The 20924-nt window shown below is 43.1% G+C and overlaps 1 protein-coding gene across 3 annotated transcripts in view; it reads left to right on the top strand.

Annotated features, from left to right (window-relative positions):
- myh11b (myosin, heavy chain 11b, smooth muscle) overlaps window positions 1-20924 on the top strand; it is a 136521-nt gene that overhangs the window by 54815 nt on the left and 60782 nt on the right. For 2 of the 3 annotated variants that reach the window (XM_073060520.1, XM_073060522.1), the window contains exons 5-7: window positions 3790-3892; window positions 12367-12387; window positions 15842-15934. In XM_073060520.1, coding sequence (XP_072916621.1) covers window positions 3790-3892; window positions 12367-12387; window positions 15842-15934 — 217 coding nt within the window. The remainder of the gene's footprint in view (window positions 1-3789; window positions 3893-12366; window positions 12388-15841; window positions 15935-20924) is intronic. The other variant, XM_073060521.1, reaches the window with a different exon arrangement.

Here is a 20924-nt window from a genome sequence, read left to right as displayed (position 1 = left end):
AACTCAGTTCTACTTTTTAAATTAAAAAATCTTTCTTGGAATCTTCAGATTCCATCTTGTTTCATCATTCTTCAGGGTGACCATCAGTGCAAACTTAAGATAGACAGATCCTAATCTGTCACACAATCATGCGTGCACTGTCTCACACTTCCTTCTCAGTTTAAATAAAAAGGACGACACTGTTTTTCATCCCCATCATCTAATCAGTTAAGCCAAAGACCATTCTCTAACAACTAAAAATCACAAGTCATTTATCTGACTGCAAGTTAAACAAAGATACATTCAGGGCTTGGACAGAAAACAGAGGAACCTTGCTATACTGATGCACATCTGGTTTCAGCAGCATGATCACTGACAATCTAATAGTAACACTGGACTGAAAGTAAATACCCTGAATTAACCTCTTCCAGTGCCCAGTGATTGCTGGTGATATTTTAACCCAGTGAAATCTGCCTGATGTAGTGATTGGGAAACATAAAGGAACTATGGTGTCTAATATTTCCCAATAATTCAGGAAACCTTAGGCAGTTAGTTCATGCACTTTAAAACCTTGGAAAATCCCAAACTTGCAAAATATCTTGGGAATCTAAAAGCTTCATGCAAGGAAATTCAAGGATGGAACTTGTGCAAATGGAAAGATTTGGCCTTTTATGGTGTTGCACAAGTTAGTAGACATGCTGAGGTCATTATTCATTTCCATATTAATGTAAAATGAATCAGTGCCAAAGTTAGAAGCAAAACTCTTACGGAAATGCAACTAAAACAGATGGTTTCTAATTATAAACACGAGAAATCATACAGATGCTGGAAATCCACAGCAACACACACAAAATGCTGGAGGAACTCAGCAGGTCAGGCAGCATCTATGGAAATGAATAAACAGTCAACATTTCAGGCCGAGACCCTTCTTCAGGACTGGAAAGGAAGGGAGAAGATGCCAGAATAAAAAAGTGGGGGAGAGGAGAAGGGGCCTAGCTAGAAAGTGATAGGTGAAGCCAGTGGGTAGGAAAGGTGAAGGGCTAGAGAGGAAGGAATCTGTGGAAGAGGAGAGTGGGTCCTAGAAGAGAGGTAAGGAGGTGGGAACCCAGGGGGAGGTGATAGGCAGGGGAGAAGAGGTAAGAGGCCAGAGTGGGAAATAGGGGAGGGGAGGGGAGGGATTTTTTTTTACTGGAAGTAGAAATTGATATTCATGCCATCAGGTTGGAAGGTACCCAGATGGAATATAAGGTGTTGCTCCTTCACCCTAATGGTGGCCTCTTTGTGGCACAAAAGGAGGCCATGGACCAACATGTCAGAACAGGAATGGGAATCGGAACTAAAACGCTTGCCCACCGGGAAATTCCACTTTTGGTGGATGGAGCAGAGGTACTTGACAAAGCAGTCCCCCAATTCACGATAGGTCCCACCAATGTAGAGGAGACCACAGCAGCAATACTGGACATAATAGACAACCCCAGACCCTGAATGGAGTGAAGGAGGAGGTGAACGGGCAGGTGTAGCATTTTGACCACTTGCAGGGATAAACGCTGGGAGGGAGATTAGTGGGGAGGAACAGATAAACAAGGGAATTAGCGATCCCTGCAGAAAGTGGGGGGGTGAGTAGATAAAGATATGTTTGGTGGTAAGATCCCCTTGAAGATAGCAGAAGTTACGGAAAATGATGTGCTGGATGCGGAGACTCATGATGGTAGCTAAAGACAAGGAACTCTATCACTGTTAAGGTGACAGGAAGATGGGGTGAGCGCGAATGCTTGGGAAATGGAGAAGATGCGGGTGAGGGCAGCATCAATGGTACAGGAAGGAGGAAGTCTCTGATGTCCTGGAAGGCAAAGCTACATCCTGAGAACAGATGAGTTGGAGACGAAGGAGCCAAGGAAAGGGAATGGCATTTTTACAGGAGACAGGGTGGGAAGAAGTATAGTCAAGATAACTGTGGGAATCAGTAGGTTTATAAAAGATGGTGGTTGACAGTTTGTTTCCAAAGATGGAAACAAGAGGTTGAGAAAGGGGAGGGAGGTGTCAGAAATGGACCAAATGAATTTAAAGGCAGGGTGGGAGTTGGAGGCAAAGTGGATGGAATTGATGAGCTCAGCATGGGTGCATGAAGCAGCACCAATGCAGTTGTCAATGTAGCGGAGGAAGAGGTGGGGAGCATTACCAGGGAAGGCTTGGAACATGTTTTATTTTCCACATAGTCAATGAAAAGGCAGGCATAGCTGGGCCACAACTACCCCTCGTCAGGAGAATGTGGGAGGAGACCAAGGAAAAATTGTTGAGGGTGAGGACCGGTTCTGCCAGACAAGAGGAGTGTGATGGTGGAGGGGAACTGGTTGGTTCTTTTATTGAGAAAGAAGCGGAGAGCTTTAAGGCCTTCTTGATGGGGGATAGAGGTGTATATGGACTGGACATCCATGGTGAACAAGCGGCGGTCAGGGCCAGGGAATTGAATGTTAGTGAGGCAATCGAGAGCATGAGAAGTGTTGCAATGTAGATGGGATCAATTATCTGTAAACTGCCCGAACAAGTTGGTTACAATGGAATTTGAAATACCCACAGAAACATTAAATATTCTATCAGGTTCATTCATAGCTTGTCACACCAGACAGCCAGCCACTCTAGTGTTGTTTGGTTAATGTTGAGCAGGTCAGTGTCAGCTAAATCAGGTGAGAGTAGGCAGTTGCGCAGAACGTGTTCAATGTTCTGCACCCTTTCGCCACACTCACAGGGTTTGCTGGTCTTTAAACCCTACTTCACCATATTGTCTCCGGTCCCACTAACTCCCGCTCTCGCTCTGTTGAGAGTGCACCACTTCCGTCCGTCAAGCAGTGCCCTGTCTGGCAACATTTCTGTGGGGTCTTGCTGTGGTGAACTACATATACCTGTCTGGACACGCCCCCTACTGACTGCTCCTGTGGCTCCTCCCACAGACTCCTGTATAAAGGCGATTGAGGTCTGAGCCCGGCTTCTCTGTCTCCAGGATGTACTATGGTGGTCAACCACTGCTTGTTCCTTCTTCCAGTCAATAAAAGCCGATATCTCGCCTTTACATCTCAGAGAGAGTTATGGATGGTGCATCACTTGCACTGTATTGTTTGGTGGGGTTCTGGCTTCTGTTTGTTCCCAGAGGTCAATCCTGAATGTTTGGGGGGGATGTTCCGTGCGGTAGTTCCTCCACTGTAGCAAAGCTTTTCCTTGATTTTAGGCCATTGGAAACTGGCATATGATGATGCAGTGGGTGCCGTGGATCAAAATTCTGTTTACCTTTTTCAGTTTTTGTTGTAGTGTCTTCAGATCTCTGGGGGAGCAATGCCTGCAAGTCTGTAAATGATGTTAGTGGGTGTGGGGCGCAGTGTGCCCGTGATTATTCAGCAGGCTTCATTAAGCAACGGGTCTATTTTCTTTGCATTGGCTGATCTGCCCCACACAGGTGCATAGCAGAGTGCTAGGGCAGTTGATCTAAGTGTGTGCTAATTTCGTGCCTGCTAATTTTTTCAAGAGAGAATTGCGAGAGATCAAGTAAGAATTGCGAGAGATCAAGTGAGAATTGTGAGAGATCAAGTGAGAATTGTGAGAGATCAAGTGCTACATTTATACTGAGAAGGAAAAGTGTCTAAGTGTCCACTCCAGTGGAGCAGGCAGATTCAGAGCTTGCAGCTGTAACCAGAGAAACCAACGTCCTTCAAAGAGTCAGGGAATAATTGTCAGTAGTGATGATATGAATCCTCACAAACACAATGTAAATATGAGCGAACTTGAAAAGTTGCAATAACACATGGATTTCCTGCACAGGGGTGAATCTGGAGCTGGGAAGACAGAAAACACAAAGAAAGTTATTCAGTACCTGGCCGTGGTTGCTTCCTCCCACAAGAGCAAGAAGGATGCTAGTGCTATTGTAAGTCAATTCTTTAATATGTTCTCACTGTGTGTTAATAATTTGGTATTACCCTGTTGTCTTAAGAAGTCTTTGGGACCCTCATGCATCTAGACAACAGTAAACAAAACTAAAAACCATTAATGATGTAAACTAGCTATAGAACGTTCACTTAAAATGATTACTATAATGAACAGAACCAATGCAAAATAAAATCAAATGCTTGGACAATGTTAGTTTTCGATGTGCATGGTCACTGTGTACCAGTGGACCTGATTTTGCAAAATATGGAAATCAAAGAGCAACTGCCAGAGCCTATTGTTTTTGTACTTTTCCATAACCCACCTATATATCTATTTCTTGCTGCTGGCTATTGGAAGACCCGTGGTAATAACCCTATCATAAGGAATGAACCTTTCTTATTCCTGAGTTCATCCCATATGGCCTCACTGGATGATCCCAGCAAATTTCTCTCTAAGTGCAGCTCTAACATTCTCCCTACTCAGTCATGCAACTCCCCCACCACTTTTATATCCCTCCCTATCATATCTGAAATGTCAAAACCCTGGAACGTTGAGCTGCCAGTCCTACTCTCCTCTCAACCACTGTCTCTGCAATGGCTACAACACTGTAGTTTCATGGACTAATCCAGGCTCTGAGATCAGCCTTTACCTGTGCTGTCTTCCTAATGCTTGCCTGGCTATCATGTGGCACAGGGAGTAATCCTGAGATTACAAACCTAGAGATCCTGCTTTGTAACTTTCTACGTAACCCCTTAAAATTCCCTTTGCAGACCTCATCTCTCTTCCTACCTAGTCCTTTAGACTGTAAGACAATTGCAGCATAAGACAAGCAACACACACAGAATGCTGGATGAGCTCAAGGCCACGCAGCATCCATGGAAAAGAGCAGACAGTTGATATTTCTGGACTGGAAAATAATGATGAGGAGTCAGAGTAAGAAGGTGGTGGGGGGGCGGGGGGAAGGAAGAACTACAAGGATAGGTGAAACCAAGAGAGAGAGAAGACTGAAGTAAAGGGCTGGGAAGTCAATTGGTGTAAGGACTGGAGAAGGGGGAATCTGATAGGAGTGCACATGGAAGAAAGGGAAGGGAGAGAATACCAGGGGGAAGTGATGAGTGGGTAAGGAGATAAAGTGAGAGTGGGGAATGAGGAATGGTGAAGGGGGGGGGACATGAGCAGTAGTTTGAAAACTTGATGTTCGTGCCATCAGGTTGGAGGCTATCCAGACAGAATATAAGGTGTTGCTCCTCCAATTTGAGTGTGACCTCATTGCAGTAGTGGAAGAAGACAGGGACTGACATGTCAGAATGGGAAGTGGAATTAAAATGGGGGGCCACTGGGAGATCCTGCTTTTTCTGGTGGATAGAGTGTAGGTAGCATAAGATGATTCATTGTCCATGACAATGAATTCCACAGATTCACCACCCTCTGGCTGAAGAAATTTCTCTTCATCCTTGTTCTAAAGTGACGTCCTTCTATTCTGAGGCTGTGCCCTCTGGTCCTAGACTCCCCCGCTACAGGAAACATCCTCTGAACATCCATTCTATCTAACCTTTCAATTTTTGATAGATTTCAATGAGATCCTCCCCTTCCCCATTCTTCTAAACTCCAGCAAGTACAGGATGAGTGCCATCAAATGCTCCTCATAGTTTAACCTTTTCATTCCTGGGATCGTTCTCGTGAATCTTCTCTGGATCCTCCCCAATGTCAGCATATCCTTTCTTAGATAAGGGGTTCATATTCTGTGCAGTAGTACTTTAGTACCAATATGGACCATGACCTCACCCTCCCCTTTCAGTATTAATAGTATTCAATGTTCATCTATATTAAAGCATACAGTATGTACACATTGGTTTAACAGAAATTGATGGTTGAGAATGGAGCTCTTCCTATTTTCGGTTACATGGTGTCAAGGTCAAATATTTTCATCTCAGGAATAATGCAGCCTGTAGATGGCCCAACAATAAGATTATTGGCAGTGATCCATCTCTGATATTAACTCTTCACTCAACTTCCCATTAACATAGTATGAGTCTGTTATGAACTGGTTATCCTCTACTTACTCTCAGTAATATATTTATAATTTTAAATATAACCAGTTGAAAATAATCTTGCCAATGCAGAACTCTTTTGCCTCACAGTAGAGCATTAGCACCCAACGACAAGAAAATACATTTAGGTACAACATTTCTCCTTTCCTTCTGATTTCAGCAAGACTAGTGCAATGATTTGGTTAGTATCTAAAGAAGGAGATCTCTGGTCTCATTGTTTGTCTCAGAATGGCTGCTCACTCACAGTCTTAGAGGCTAAAGTTTGAGGCTAGTCTTCCTCCAACTCCCATCTTTTTGAGCATGTAACCTCGTACATACAGTCAAAGGGTAATACAGCATGGAAGAAGGCTCTTCAGCCCAACTGGCCCATGCTGACCACAGCATCCACAGCAACTAGTCTCATTCACCTGCATTTGGCCCACAACCCTCTAAGCCCCTCCCCTCCATGTACCTATCCAAACGCCTCTTAAATATTGCAGCTGTACCTGCCTCGACCACTTTCTCTGGCAGCTCATTCTAGGTACTTACTATCCTCTGACTAAAGCTGCCAGAGCACTCAGGTCTCTTTTAAATCTCTCCCCTCCTCATCTTGTAACTGTACCCTTCAGTTTTGGACTCCCCAATCCTGGGGGTAAAGACTGTGAGTATTCATACCCCTCAGAATCTTATAAGCATCAATGAGGTCACCTCTCATTCTTCTATGCTCCTCGGAATAGAGATCCAGCCCGGCCAACTTTTCCCTATAAGTCAGCCCAGGCAGCATGCTCATAAATCACTTCTGCACTTTTCCAGCTTGACAATGCCTTTCCAATAACGGGGTGACCAAAGCTGTACACCATACTCCAAGTGCAGCCTCATCAGTGACTTAGATAACTGTAACATAACGTCCCAGTGAGGTGAACAGTTTGACTGTCCAAATTCCTCACTTCACACCTATCTAAGTTGCAATCCGTTTCTCAGCACATCTCCTGAATAGATCAAGATCTCATTATAACCTTCACTATCAACAAGACCCCCTAATTTAGTATCATCAGCAAACTTGCTAATCTCACCATGTACCTTCATATGCAAGTCGATTACATAAATAATGAATAACAGAGATCCAAACATTGATCCCTGAGGCACTCCAGTAATCACAGGCCTCCAGTCAGAAGATTAATCTTCAACCATTGCCCTCTGTTTCCTATTATCAAGCCAATTCTGAATCCACTTCATTAGCTTCCTTTGATCCCATGCAATCCGGTCTTCTAGATCAGCCTGCCAGCAGGACCTCTTCACATGCCTTAGTAAAGTCCATGTAGACATCATCAAGTTCCCGACCTTCATCTATCACCTTGTTTACCTTTTTGAAAAACTCCAAAAGATTCATCAGACACAGCCTCCCATGCAGAAACCATGCTGACTATTCCTGATCCGGCTTTGACTATCCAAGTGATGGGAGATCTGGTCCCTGAGAATTCCCTACAGTAACCTCCCTACTATTAAAGTCAGGCATACTAGGCTGTAGTTCCCTGGCCTGTTCTTGCTACCCTTCTTGAACAATGGAATAGCATTAGCCACCCTTCAGTCTTCTGGAACCTCAGCAGTGCCGAACAATGAATTAAATATCTCTAAAGGTGCTTCTGCAATTTCATCCGTGGCATCCCATAAGATCCAGGGGTCAGGATTTGTTACCTTAATGCACTTAAAGGCTGCAAGTATCTTCCTTCTTCCTCATAAATGAATATAATTCAAGACATCACTACTAATGACCCTCTTTTCTTTGGCATCTATGATACTCTCCTTAGTAAGCACCAAAGAAAACAAACATTAAAAATCTTGGCCAACTCCACAAGCAGACGCCCCTGAAGGTCTTTAAGAGGATTTAATTTCCCCCGAGTCATCTTTTTACTGTTCAGTACAGGCTTCATATCCGGGTGGATCTACCCTTAAGCCCACACAGGTCATTCAGGTTAACATGTCCAGGCTAAATGAGGTGGAATTCCTGATTCCGAAATTCCCTGGGATTGATTGCCACAGTTACGGTGAGAATTCGGTAAAGATTTGTAAGCTAATATTGGATACTTGGATTCAAAAACTGTAGAGCTGCAGTGTGAATAGCCTCTGGACAGACAACCCCACTACCTTCCTGGTAAGATCTTTCAGTCTATCAAAAACTTTGTCCAGCTGCCAGAAAAATCTCCCATTGTGAGTGAAATCCCTGAAACAGGAAAACCTTTGATCCCTGAGCAAATTAATTATGTCAAACTCTCCAGCTGTTTTCAGGATAAATCCTGTCCTATTTCTCCAGAGGCTCCTTAAGGTTGTCATAGCTGGGGTGGTAGTGGGGATAAGCTCCCACTACCTAGTAAATGCTCCCAATGGTGTGTGTCTCAAATAGCCTGTCACAAACATGTCCAGCTCCTAGCCTTCATGTGTGGTTTAGCTACTAAGCCCAGCGGAATTGTTTCTACTAATAGGAGAAGGGGCAAAGGTGGGTTACTGCCACCTTAAAACCACCCACTTTGGACTGATGAGGCTTGTCAGCCGTGGTTGGCAGCTCATCTAGAAGAAGGAAAACTCTGATCTCAAACCTCCGCTGCCTTAAGGCTATACCCACTCATGGGGAAGGCTTCAGGAGTAAACCCCAAGGGAAAATTCAAGAGCTGGGGTCCCTATGGCAGTCCTACATTGAGTGCAATGCTGACTGGCAACTCCTGCGACACCACTGGTGCCGAACTGTATTGGCCTCTGCTGCTCCTTTGGATTCATCAGCTGCGTGGAGAGGGGGAGCCTGTTACATGGGCAACCCTTGGCTCTCCCTATCATAGTGCCTTGACTTACTTATCACTTAGGCAGCGGGGCAGCAACATCCACGATCATCCTTGACCAACGGAGGGGCGCCATTTCTCCAGAATTTAATAGTCATCACCCACTATGTAACAACAAAGTGGGCACACCCCAAAGAACAACACACACAAAATGCTGGTAGAACACAGCAGGCCAGGCAGCATCTATAGGGAGAAGTGCTGTCGATGTTTCGGGCCGAGACCCTTCGTCAGGAGTAAACCCCAAGGGAAAATTCAAGAGCTGGGGTCCCTATGGCAGTCCTACATTGATTGCAATGCTGACCGGCAAAGAAAATGTTATCACACGGTGTGCAAGCAGGGATGTTATGAGCCCAGCTGATTGTGTTACAAATATGTTGCCAGCCAGGAGTATAACTAATTATAATGTTGCTGCTGCAAAACAGCTCAACTTAAGGGCTTTTTGCTTAAAATAATATCCCACTGCCCTCCTCTCTCCCAAAAGTAAAAATATTTCTGGCATGTGATGGACAGAACTAACACTCTTTTGAATCCATAACACACTGTCTATATTACCAGTCCCAGAAAGACCAAGAGTCACCTCATTATAAACTTGTACCAGTGAACCCATCAGCCATCTCCCCACAATGACACTGTCGATTTATTTATTTAGAGATACGTTGCAGAACAGACCCATCCGGCCCAACAAGCAAAGCTCAGCAACCTGCCTATTTAACCCGACCCTAATCACAGAGCACTTGACGATGACCAGTTAATTTAAGATAAATTATGCAAGGGGGTTCCCCGGGATAGTTGGGATACTTGGATCCAAAGAACGTCTTCCAAGTAGCTTGTTGATGAATTTCAGATGAACAGGAATAACATTCCTTCCAGCCCAGCGGGTCACAAAAGGTCTCACTGTGCTCTGTGAAATGCAATCGTAATCTTAACTACTTTAGAGCTGAATCTGCCCTGCAATACAGACGCACCACCTGTGTGCAAGCCCGCCTCTTCTCAATGCAGCAATGGCTTGGAAAACAACATGGCTCCTCTTGGAACCATGAAGAAACATAGGTATCTTCAGCTGAAGGCTGGAGAGAAGCCCCAAGAATGACCTTCTACTTATAAGGCAATTAGAGCAGGATGACTCAGTTTCCTCCACCATGGATGCCTCAGGCTGTAGGAGCTGAGAAAATCATACCCACCTCTGGCTGCTCCTTCTGTGCATTCAAATTGCTGCCCTCACCACCCCTGGGCAAAGGATCAGTGATAACAACTCTGGCATGGGCATCACCTCAGCTTGGCTTACAGCTGAATCATAGACCTCTCTCTTTAACCCTTGGAACTTTGCCCAATCCTCTCTCCTAGCACCAGTCACGATACAATCAGTACAACGAACCGATTATGGTAAACTTGCTATTTGCAGGGAACTGGGAAATACCAAGATATATAAGTAGCCTCAACCCTGCCCCTCATCCACAACAATTGAAGGACTTGGTAACGATATGGATTCCAACAGCCAATTCAGACTTGGCAAGGTCTTTTCCACTGCACACTTATCATGACACTATTTTTATTGCCACTGAGGTATAACCCTAGGCTGTTAGGATTTTGCATTCTAGTTATCAAGTAGCCAACCTAATTTGTATGTGCGTTAGCCAACCTGATTTTATTTATACAGTACATACTTCCTACTGTATTCGTCTACAAACAAACCACCTGTTTGTTTAAAATACATTCAGCAGAGAAAGTATGTAGTCAATAACTTGAATCAAAATAATCAGTGGTTTATAGGGCTTGTATGTTTTTTTTTGTCTTCCTCCATTCATAAAGAGGCTTGCGCATCTAGACTTTGAGACAACTCCATTAAAAGTGCACTTTGTTAAAGTACAGATAACTAATTGGTGGCATTTACTCAGGGTCTAAAGCAAAAGTCATACGATCACAGATCACAAGATCACCATCAGATTTGGGTTCTAGTCCGTTAATCTACATCAGTAATAAAAACAGAGAGTAAAGGAAATACTCAGCAGGCCAGGCAGCATCTGCAGCGTGAGAAGCAGAGTTAATGCTTTTGGATGATGGACTTTCCAGCATATTTTATTTTTCTTCAGAGATACAGAGAAGGGGAGTGAGAGGGAGAGGGATTTCAACAAATGGAAACATGTCACTTATCTGAAATGAAATAAAATACCCCCTGATTTCAAAAGGGGAGCTTGTTGATCTGCATACAATACTTTTCATACTTAATAACTAATGGTATTGAATATGCTTTTCAAATCCAGATTTTGAAGCAATATTTCTGCATAGTTAGGCAAAAAGTCACCTTATTGCGTTTTGTTGATGGTCCGTTGGAAGATTTTAATTCCCCTAGTATTCCATTGAACTAAGTCTTGCCAGCATCCTCCATGGTGGCAAAGAATGATCACATTGCTAACCAACACAAGGTAGGTGCTGGATTGGTTTCCAAGAGAATCTCGTGGAGCCTTCTGTTATGGAAGGTTTGCAGAACTACAGCTGGATCACAGTGATACCATCAAGATCCACATGCATGTGTGTTGAAGAAATCTACTGGCTTTCAACTGGTGCCAATGCCATCTCCTCAGCAGGTTTAAATTTGAGTAGCAGAATGCTGCTGGGCTTCTGCCAGATAAGTATTTTGTTCTGTCTGTACTTCATTCTGGAAAGGCTAAAGTTGCCCCTTTGTTCCTGTATTTCAAATCAGAACACTTAACTTCTGAACTTCATGCTGCACAGCTAAAAAACCTTCTGTCCAGTGATAAATCATACAAGATAAATCCTTGGTAGCAAATCACTTCAATTCCAAGTTTTAGGTTTGGAAATGAAGTGTTTCCAAAGTTTTACAATTGCTTCATTAATTTAAAGTAATTTCATAATCTACTGCAATTTGGGGATTGGTACTAGTTTCACCATTCTCTAGCTGTGTAAGAGACTGGACCCTATTGGATCCCACATCACTACATGAACTGCACAGTTCTTTGTTCTTTATGCTGAATTGCAATGACAAATGCCATTTTGACTTCAATTCAGCCATCCCGAGCCTCAGAGCAAAGAATGTACTCCCAAAGCTGTCATCAAAATGTCAGGTTCTAAAATGTTATTTATCTTTAACTTTTATAATATCTATTTAAATCTTTGGACATCTGAAAAAAATCTACTTTCAGCCAACATTGGCATCATTTGTTACTAAATTAGTAATGTTTCCTACAATTATTTTTCGATATCTATTGTTTATTCATGATGGTTGTTTTCATGCAATGTGTTGCATTGTAGACATTAGGCCAGGTTATGCCCACCTCTTTGCAAACAGTTGAAAGGAACTGAACAACGGCAGAGGAAGCCAAGATATTCTACCCTCGTCCATTGTTCATTCCTCCCCACTGAAAGAGTTTGGCCTCTATTTGGCATCTCCTTTAACTGCAGCACTGAAAATGTTATCTCAGTTTGTAACATTTGCCTTTTTATTCTGGAACTTCTTCAATATAAGTGAACAGCTGGATTTGTGGTGTTATCTTTGGAGATTAGAAAGAGGCTAAATTCTGTATTGTGTGGCATAATCTGACATTTGATTCTCTACTGATATATTTGTTTTATACCATATTATCCAACTACAGCAAGATCCTGCTTTTGCATACGTGAGTAATTGAGAATGTTCGATGTGTTTAGAGCACTGATTATGTATCTGCACGTTATTTTGTTTTTGCACAGAATCTTAATGATGAAGTATGGGAAGATGTCACTCACCCCACAGATAAACAGAAGTGAAACAATAGCACAAAGGGTTGCATGTTTTCTGAAGTTCATTTAAAGTGTTTTTCATCACTTCAAAGGCAGCAGTTTTCCACTTTCATGAAACAAATAATTCAACCCATAAGGCCTGAGATTAGAAGAAATTAGTATTTCCTGTTTGTATATTTTAGTGTTACACTTTGCATTCTACTAAAATTAGTTGCTTGTTTTCAGTTAGCATTAGGCCAAATTGTTTGCAGTTTATTGGCTTCACAAACATTGCTTAAAAGAAAGATGGATTTCAGCTTTGGAAACCTATTTCCAGGATGTACTATTTTTGAGACACAGAGTTTGCTGCTTCTCTCCATATTACAGCAGATCCACTTTTGGGTTTGGCCTGAGTCATGAACCTTCCAGTCCTTCATGCCATGGTCAGCTTCAATATGGTTCTGCTGTGAAAGCAGGGTAATAGTAGAAAAGATGTACTGTATTCTTTTCAGCCTTACGGGTTGAATTTGAGTTTAAACAGGAAAAAAAAACACAATCGGGATTGAATTGAAATGAAGTCCAAAACAAGTGTAGCCACTGAACTGAAGGAAGAATATCTGCATGGCTTCAATCAGCTATTACTCTGTTCATCTTCAGTACTGATGTAACCATAAATTGTTGGCTTTAAATTTTGTTGCTATGCAATGAACTATGACATGCAAATGCAAAATATGTATCTGCAGTAACATGAGCTTGACAGCTTCATGCTTTTTGAAGCTTAAAACTTATTCTGATAACTAATTACTGGAGCTTAGCTGCACTAAAATGGTGCAGTAGTAAATGATAAAGACCAAGAGCAAGAGGAGGCCACTCAGCCCATCGACTCTGCTCCTCCATTCAATATGACCATGGCTGACCACTCAGATTTGGTCCCCTGTTCCAGTGTATTCCTCATATCCCTTGATTTTCTCACCAAAGAACAATTTACCTAATTCCTGTTGAGTATACTTAATAATTTCACAGGCTTGCCACCCTCTGGCAGAACTTTCTACCCTTATCAGAGTCTTAAATAACTTATGCCTTATCCTTGAACTATGATCCCTAGCTCTGGACTCTCCTGTCATTGGGAACATTGATCTTACATCTAATATGTCCATATCTAGTCAAGTGTTATAGGTTTCTAAGAGTTACGCTCTTCATTTTAACTGCTAGTTAATATAAGCCTAAATGATGCATTCTCTTTTCATGTGTCAGTTCGGCCATTATAAAAATCAGACCGGTGCACCTTTGCTGGACACCCTCTGTAACAAGAGCATCTTTCCTTAGATAAGGAGACTAAAACTTAACACAATACATGAGAACATGTAAGAATGCAGCAAAACATTGCTGCTCCCATACTCAAACCCTCCTTAATATCCTGCTGCACCTGTGTGCTTACCGCCAGCAACTGGTGTTCAAAGTCACCCCGGGTCTCACTGCACCTCCTCCTTTCCTAATTTGTGTCTGTTCAGATAATAATCCTGGCCATCAAAGTGAATAATCTCGCATTTATCCAAATTTTACTGTATTTTGTCCAAATCAACCTGAAACTTTTCTGCTTCCTCTTCAAGTCTTGCCCTCCCACTCTTTCATCCCATTGAAATCTGTGGCTCACTTCTGGGTACGTTTTGACCTATACCGCTAATTTAAACATATATTGATATGATTTCACCATAATATTAAAAAAATGAGTGTTGGTGGCTGTTTGCTGCCATCTTTAATAAGGGATTTTCTGTTTCAGTGATTGATTAAAGGAAAGTATAACATTTGATAAACTTTTAATGAAAAAGTTATCTTAAAACATTTGAGGAACTGTAATTATGTAAATTAAATAGAATTACACTCTTGGCAATTGTTTACCATTTTAAATTAAATAAACTTACCCAGTGCAATGAAATAAAAGAATCACAATTTAATCTTGAACAAAGTATGAATTCAGCAGTAATTTTCATTGCTAATGAGGTAAAAGTTTGGCTGGCCCGAGCTGGCAATGCAATTGATTCTATTTAATTAGTCCGATATGAGGACCATAAATTCCTTAGTCTGGTTACCACCCAACGTCTCCACCCAAACTATGTGATTAGCAATGAGTTTGGCTTCAGTATCAGCTGAATCATCTGCTAATGTGTACAGTGTGCGTCTTCTGGTCAGTGGGTATCTTCTGGTCCCAGCTGAGTGCATGCTTCCACAAGTGTCAAAACCTTCAGAAACTGGAAAAGTGTAGGGGAATCCAACAAGCTTGTACCATTTTGAATAATAGGCCAACCTTATCATAGCTCTATGCTACTGCAAATCTTTATGCTTTGGCAGCTGGAAGTGCATGTGGCTTATACTGCTTACATTTTTAAACTAATTTCAAAAACTAGGAATGCATGTGTATGTGGTTTGTTTAATTATTGCATAAAGTTTCTTGTATTCATTTTTCACGTTCAGGAAAATGAATTTGATTAACATCATTCCAGATTGTCTACTTACTGGCTGCAGTCAGACATATAGCTAAAATTGTTTGTTTTAGATGAAAACATCAAAAACAATCTTGTAAACATTTTCATGTCTTTCCATGCTCGGTCATTGCATTGTTTCTCCCTAACCGTGATTAAAACAAAAGAGCGCCTTTTCATTTTGTATAAGTTCCCACCAACGCTCTCAAACATCTAACAAAAAGTTTACTCACAAGCTACTCAAGCTAAAACTCTAAAGTGTGTGCTTTAATGCCAAGGAACAGAGATCTGGTGTTTTAGAACAGTGAGACTTCCTACAGGGTTGTGCTGATTCTCTTCCTCAGTGAAAAGGATATAGGAGCGGACGTGGCTGTGGAATAAATGTGCTGACTCCTGTAGGATGACACAATGTAGACTCCCTCAGTGGAAGGATGGAAGCAAACCCGGCAGGGAACCAATATCCTGCAGATGTTTAAACTTTCCTAAAGCAACAAAAGCATCCAAGAGCCATTGATGACCTGCATAACCTAAAAACATCTTGGCAACCTGTCATTTCATTGATTCAACACTGCACTGCTACCTCGCTGGAATTCTGACCTTTGCAGAACTGAAAATGCAACGCTAGTTACTTTTGCTATGTATTATGATATTGGTAAGCTTCATGGCTAAAGTAATATTCACCACGATCATCAACAAAGTGATGTTGAAAGCAAAACTATTAATGAAACTTCATGTGATAGGCCTTTTAAAACGCCTGTAAACACTCAACAAAGCAACAATGGCTGTAGATCATTATTTGCCAGAACAATGCAAAAGAAAAGGCAGTTAGCTTACCAGACATGAGGTAAATCTAGTGACCATGACTATTGAATGTAATCCATCTTAATTTTAGGGAGAGCTGGAAAAACAACTCCTTCAGGCTAATCCCATTCTGGAAGCTTTTGGTAATGCAAAGACCGTAAAAAATGACAACTCATCACGCTTTGTAAGTACTTCATTTTGAGCTTTATAGTTTAATGTGTATGGAAGTTTCCACAACTGTGCGATGATCAGAAGCATTGGTGAAAGGGTTAGTTGACACTGTGGTTGACTGTTGTTCCTAATGTCACAGTAACATCCATGATAGAAAATTCACTGCAAAACTCACAAGTGAAACAAACAGTTTGTGATGTATTAATTTATAAGATGTCCTGTCAGTCAATTCCATTACACATTCAATGTTAAATTGTTGTGTACAGATTAATCATACAGGAGAATAATACAATAATAATCCTTTATCAGTTAATTTACAAATGGAATAACACATCGTTTCAGAGATGATCAACATCTAAGTCTAGTATGTGCATATGTTACATGAAAATGTTATTCAACCTTTGAAACTGATCAAGAAAATATCCAGAAATTACAATCACAGGGCACTTCTTTTAGTTCAATATAATGTTATACTGGAGGGTGCAATCCTGGTTTTCCATGAAAAGCAATGCACCAGTCACCCAGGAATGATTTGGCTACATATTAGTAATATTGAAAGAGTGGCAAGTTAACCAACCATTCTGCCGACTCATCTCTTGCATCTTTTAAGTGGTCCAGAGTGCTCCGTGTTCAACAGCGAATGAAGTAGCTGTGAAGTACTGTCATTTATTGAACAAATTAAAATGTCAGCCAATACATTACTAGCCCAAGAAACAGAAGAGAAGCAATAACCAGAGAATCTGTATTGGATGAGAGATAAATGATAGCCATGAAACAGAAGAACTCCCTTGCCTTTTGTTTTGAATGTCATTAGGTGATAATTTACATCTGCCTAAGAACGCACATGGAGACATAATTTAAAAAGACAGGCAGAATAGATGATGTAACAACACTAGCAGTGTCTGCATTTAGTCTGTGCTCAACTCTATGGAGTTGTACTGGACTCTGCAGTGCTCTGACTGGTGGAGCACTGTCACTGTGGCAGGCCTGAGAGCAGCAATGCTGGCAGCACAAAACATCATTTTGTCACCTGATGAGACTGGAGAACAATGACAACTGTAAAATGAGGTAATTAACCAATGAACTGAGCAAGAGTGGAGCTTGGACAGAGTGGTTGGGCAGGAGGTTCCAGGATTTCATCAGTGATGAAGGGACTTGGAGGGAACTCGCAGGGTGATGGTGGCCAGAAGTCCCTGCCGCCCCTGTCTTTGTTGGACGTAGAGGCTGCAAAGTTAGATGTTAGTGTGTGTGTGTGTGTGTGTGTGTGTGTGTGTGTGTGTGTGTGTGTGTGTGTGTGTGTGTGTGTGTGTGTGTGTGTGTGTGTGTGTGTGTGTGTGTGTGTGTGTGTGTGTGTGTGTGTGTGTGTGTAAGAGAGAAATATTAGAAATATTTATGGACCTATACATTTATGCAGACATGTTCACAAATGGTCAACTTCGAGCTCTGCCACTGGACCAAGACCCAGCCCGGTCAAACCTGTACTTGTTCCAGCCTTCACTGAGCTGTAATGTGCAAATGACACCTGCGTAAGTGTGTACGTTCAAAGGCTGACTTCCAAGTCCTAGTCGACTCCTTCAGTGAGGCATGTGACCGAATCAATCTTATACTGAATGTCCTCAAGCAAAGGTCTTCTATTGACCTGCCCCTGCTTCAACTAATGGGGCTTTTGACAAAAATATCCACAGCAAGACCTCTTTCTGACTCCAGGGGACCACCTCACATTGAAGGCAGATGCCAGTGAGAAAATTCATACTCAGCTCCAGCACACGGTCACAACCTTTGGTCATCTGATGAAAAGAATAGTGATGGATCAAAGTCATAAGGCTAGTTCATACTTTATAGTCTGCCAGGCAGCAGTGATTATTGCCTCTACATTTCAAAGATGAGGATTACCTACATAGGCACCTCAGAGCTTTGGAGAGATACCACCCATATGGTTTCTGAAAAATCTACCAATGCACTTGCAAGGTGAGTGATCGTAGGGCAGCATCCTCCCTCAAGCCAGTACTTCAGCACGAAGGCTCTAGCTACTTGGCTGTCTCAATCAGACAGGCCTCATCATTCATGTGCCCAACACCACACTCACAAATTAGGCAACCCCTCCAAGCTCTGTTATGGCAAAAGTAAAACAGGACAGAATGTTCCAGACCCTTGTCGGAAATCATGAAGTATTCTTGTCAATGTGTGGGAGCTCCCCAGCCCAAGGCATCTATAAACAGAAAAGGAGCATTTGGGAAAGCACTGAGAACCTCCTCTTCAAGGACACACAGGAAGAAGCCCAGTGAAAACTACAGAAGGAGCACAGCACCTCCCACATTCCCACCTCTTTGTCTTGTGAATTTTATCCTGGTCTATCTGTGGCAGAGACGAACATCCATTTGTGCACACTACTACATGCACCTATAGGTCCATAAATATTTTTGTTTCTACCCCTCTTTCCCTTACACACACACAGACAACACAGATGTGGTGAACTACATATACCTGTCTGGACACGCCCCCTGCTGACTGCTCCTGTGGCCCCTCCCACTGACCCCAGTATAAAGGCGATTGAGGCCTGAGCCTGGCCCTCAGTCTCCAGGATGTAGTATGATGGTCAACTACTGGTTGTTCTTTCTTCCAGTCAATAAAAGCCGACATCTCGCCTTCACGTCTCAGAGTTATTGATGGTGCATCAATACATCAATTATCACCTCACATCAGCACCCCTACTCCCCAAACCCCATCCCTACATGCACTAACATATAACTTCGCAGCCTGAGATTGGATGTATCTTGTCATATCCTGAGTGTGGATGGTGTAGTCTGTCCTGTCCCAGGAGGGGATGCTTCACTATATTCTGTCCTGTCCCAGGAGGGGATGTTTCACTATATTCTGTCCTGTCCCAGGAGGGGATGGTTCACTATATTCTGTCCTGTCCCAGGAGGGGATGTTTCACTATATTCTGTCCTGTCCCAGGAGAGGATGTTTCACTATATTCTGTCCTGTCCCAGGAGGGGATGTTTCACTATATTCTGTCCTGTCCCAGGAGGGGATGGTTCACTATATTCTGTCCTGTCCCAGGAGGGGATGTTTCACTATATTCTGTCCTGTCCCAGGAGGGGATGGTTCACTATATTCTGTCCTGTCCCAGGAGGGGATGTTTCACTATATTCTGTCCTGTCCCAGGAGGGGATGGTTCACTATATTCTGTCCTGTCCCAGGAGAGGATGGTTCACTATATTCTGCCCTGTCCCAGGAGGGGATGGTTCACTATATTCTGTCCTGTCCCAGGAGGGGATGGTTCACTATATTCTGTCCTGTTCCAGGAGGGGATGGTTCACTATATTCTGTCCTGTCCCAGGAGGGGATGGTTCACTATATTCTGTCCTGTTCCAGGAGGGGATGGTTCACTATATTCTGTCCTGTCCCAGGAGGGGATGGTTCACTATATTCTGTCCTGTCCCAGGAGAGGATGTTACACTATATTCTGTCCTGTCCCAGGAGGGGATGTTTCACTATATTCTGTCCTGTCCCAGGAGAGGATGTTTCACTATATTCTGTCCTGTCCCAGGAGGGGATGTTTCACTACATTTTGTCCTGTCCCAGGAGGGGATGTTTCACTATATTCTGTCCTGTCCCAGGAGGGGATGTTACACTATATTCTGTCCTGTCCCAGGAGGGGATGGTTCACAATATTCTGCCCTGTCCCAGGAGGGGATGTTTCACTATATTCTGTCCTGTCCCAGGAGAGGATGTTTCACTATATTCTGCCCTTTCCCAGGAGGGGATGTTTCACTATACTCTGTTCTGTCCCAGGAGGGGATGTTTCACTAAATTCTGTCCTGTCCCAGGAGGAGATGTTTCACTATATTCTGTCCTGTCCCAGGAGGGGATGTTTCACTATACTCTGTCCTGTCCCAGGAGGGAATGTTTCACTATACTCTGTCCTGTCCCAGGAGAGGATGTTTCACTATATTCTGCCCTTTCCCAGGAGGGGATGTTTCACTATACTCTGTTCTGTCCCAGGAGGGGATGGTTCACTATACTCTGTCCTGTCCCAGGAGGGGATGTTTCACTAAATTCTGTCCTGTCCCAGGAGGAGATGTTTCACTAAATTCTGTCCTGTCCCAGGAGGGGATGTTTCACTATATTCTGCCCTTTCCCAGGAGGGGATGTTTCACTATACTCTGTTCTGTCCCAGGAGGGGATGTTTCACTAAATTCTGTCCTGTCCCAGGAGGGGATGGTTCACTATACTCTGTCCTGTCCCAGGAGGGGATGGTTCACTATATTCTGCCCTGTCCCAAGAGGGGATGGTTCACTATACTCTGTCCTGTCCCAGGAGGGGATGTTTCACTATATTCTGCCCTGTCCCAGGAGGGGATGGTTCACTATACTCTGTCCTGTCCCAGGAGGGGATGTTTCACTATATTCTGCCCTGTCCCAGGAGGGGATGGTTCACTATACTCTGTCCTGTCCCAAGAGGGGATGTTTCACTATACTCTGTCCTGTCCCAAGAGGGGATGTTTCACTATACTCTGTCCTGTCCCAGGAGGGGATGGTTCACTATACTCTGCCCTGTCCCAGGAGAGGATGGTGCACTATATTCTGCCCTGTCCCAGGAGAGGATGGTGCACTATATTCTGCCCTGTCCCAGGAGGGGATGGTGCACTATATTCTGCCCTTTCCCAGGAGGGGATGTTTCACTATATTCTGTCCTGTCCCTGGAGAGGATGTTTCACTATATTCTGTCCTGTCCCTGGAGGGGATGTTTCACTATACTCTGTCCTGTCCCAGGAGGGGATGTTTCACTAAATTCTGTCCTGTCCCAGGAGGGGATGTTTCACTATACTCTGTCCTGTCCCAGGAGGGGATGGTTCACTATATTCTGTCCTGTCCCAGGAGGGGATGTTTCACTATATTCTGTCCTGTCCCAGGAGGGGATGTTTCACTATACTCTGTCCTGTCCCAGGAGGGGATGGTTCACTATATTCTGTCCTGTCCCAGGAGGGGATGTTTCAC

This window comes from Hemitrygon akajei, chromosome 11, assembly GCF_048418815.1.
Source record: "Hemitrygon akajei chromosome 11, sHemAka1.3, whole genome shotgun sequence".
Classification (NCBI taxonomy): Eukaryota; Metazoa; Chordata; class Chondrichthyes; order Myliobatiformes; family Dasyatidae; genus Hemitrygon; species Hemitrygon akajei.
The sequence above is the reverse complement of the archived record's forward strand: the minus strand, read 5'-3'. Positions and strand labels throughout refer to the sequence as shown.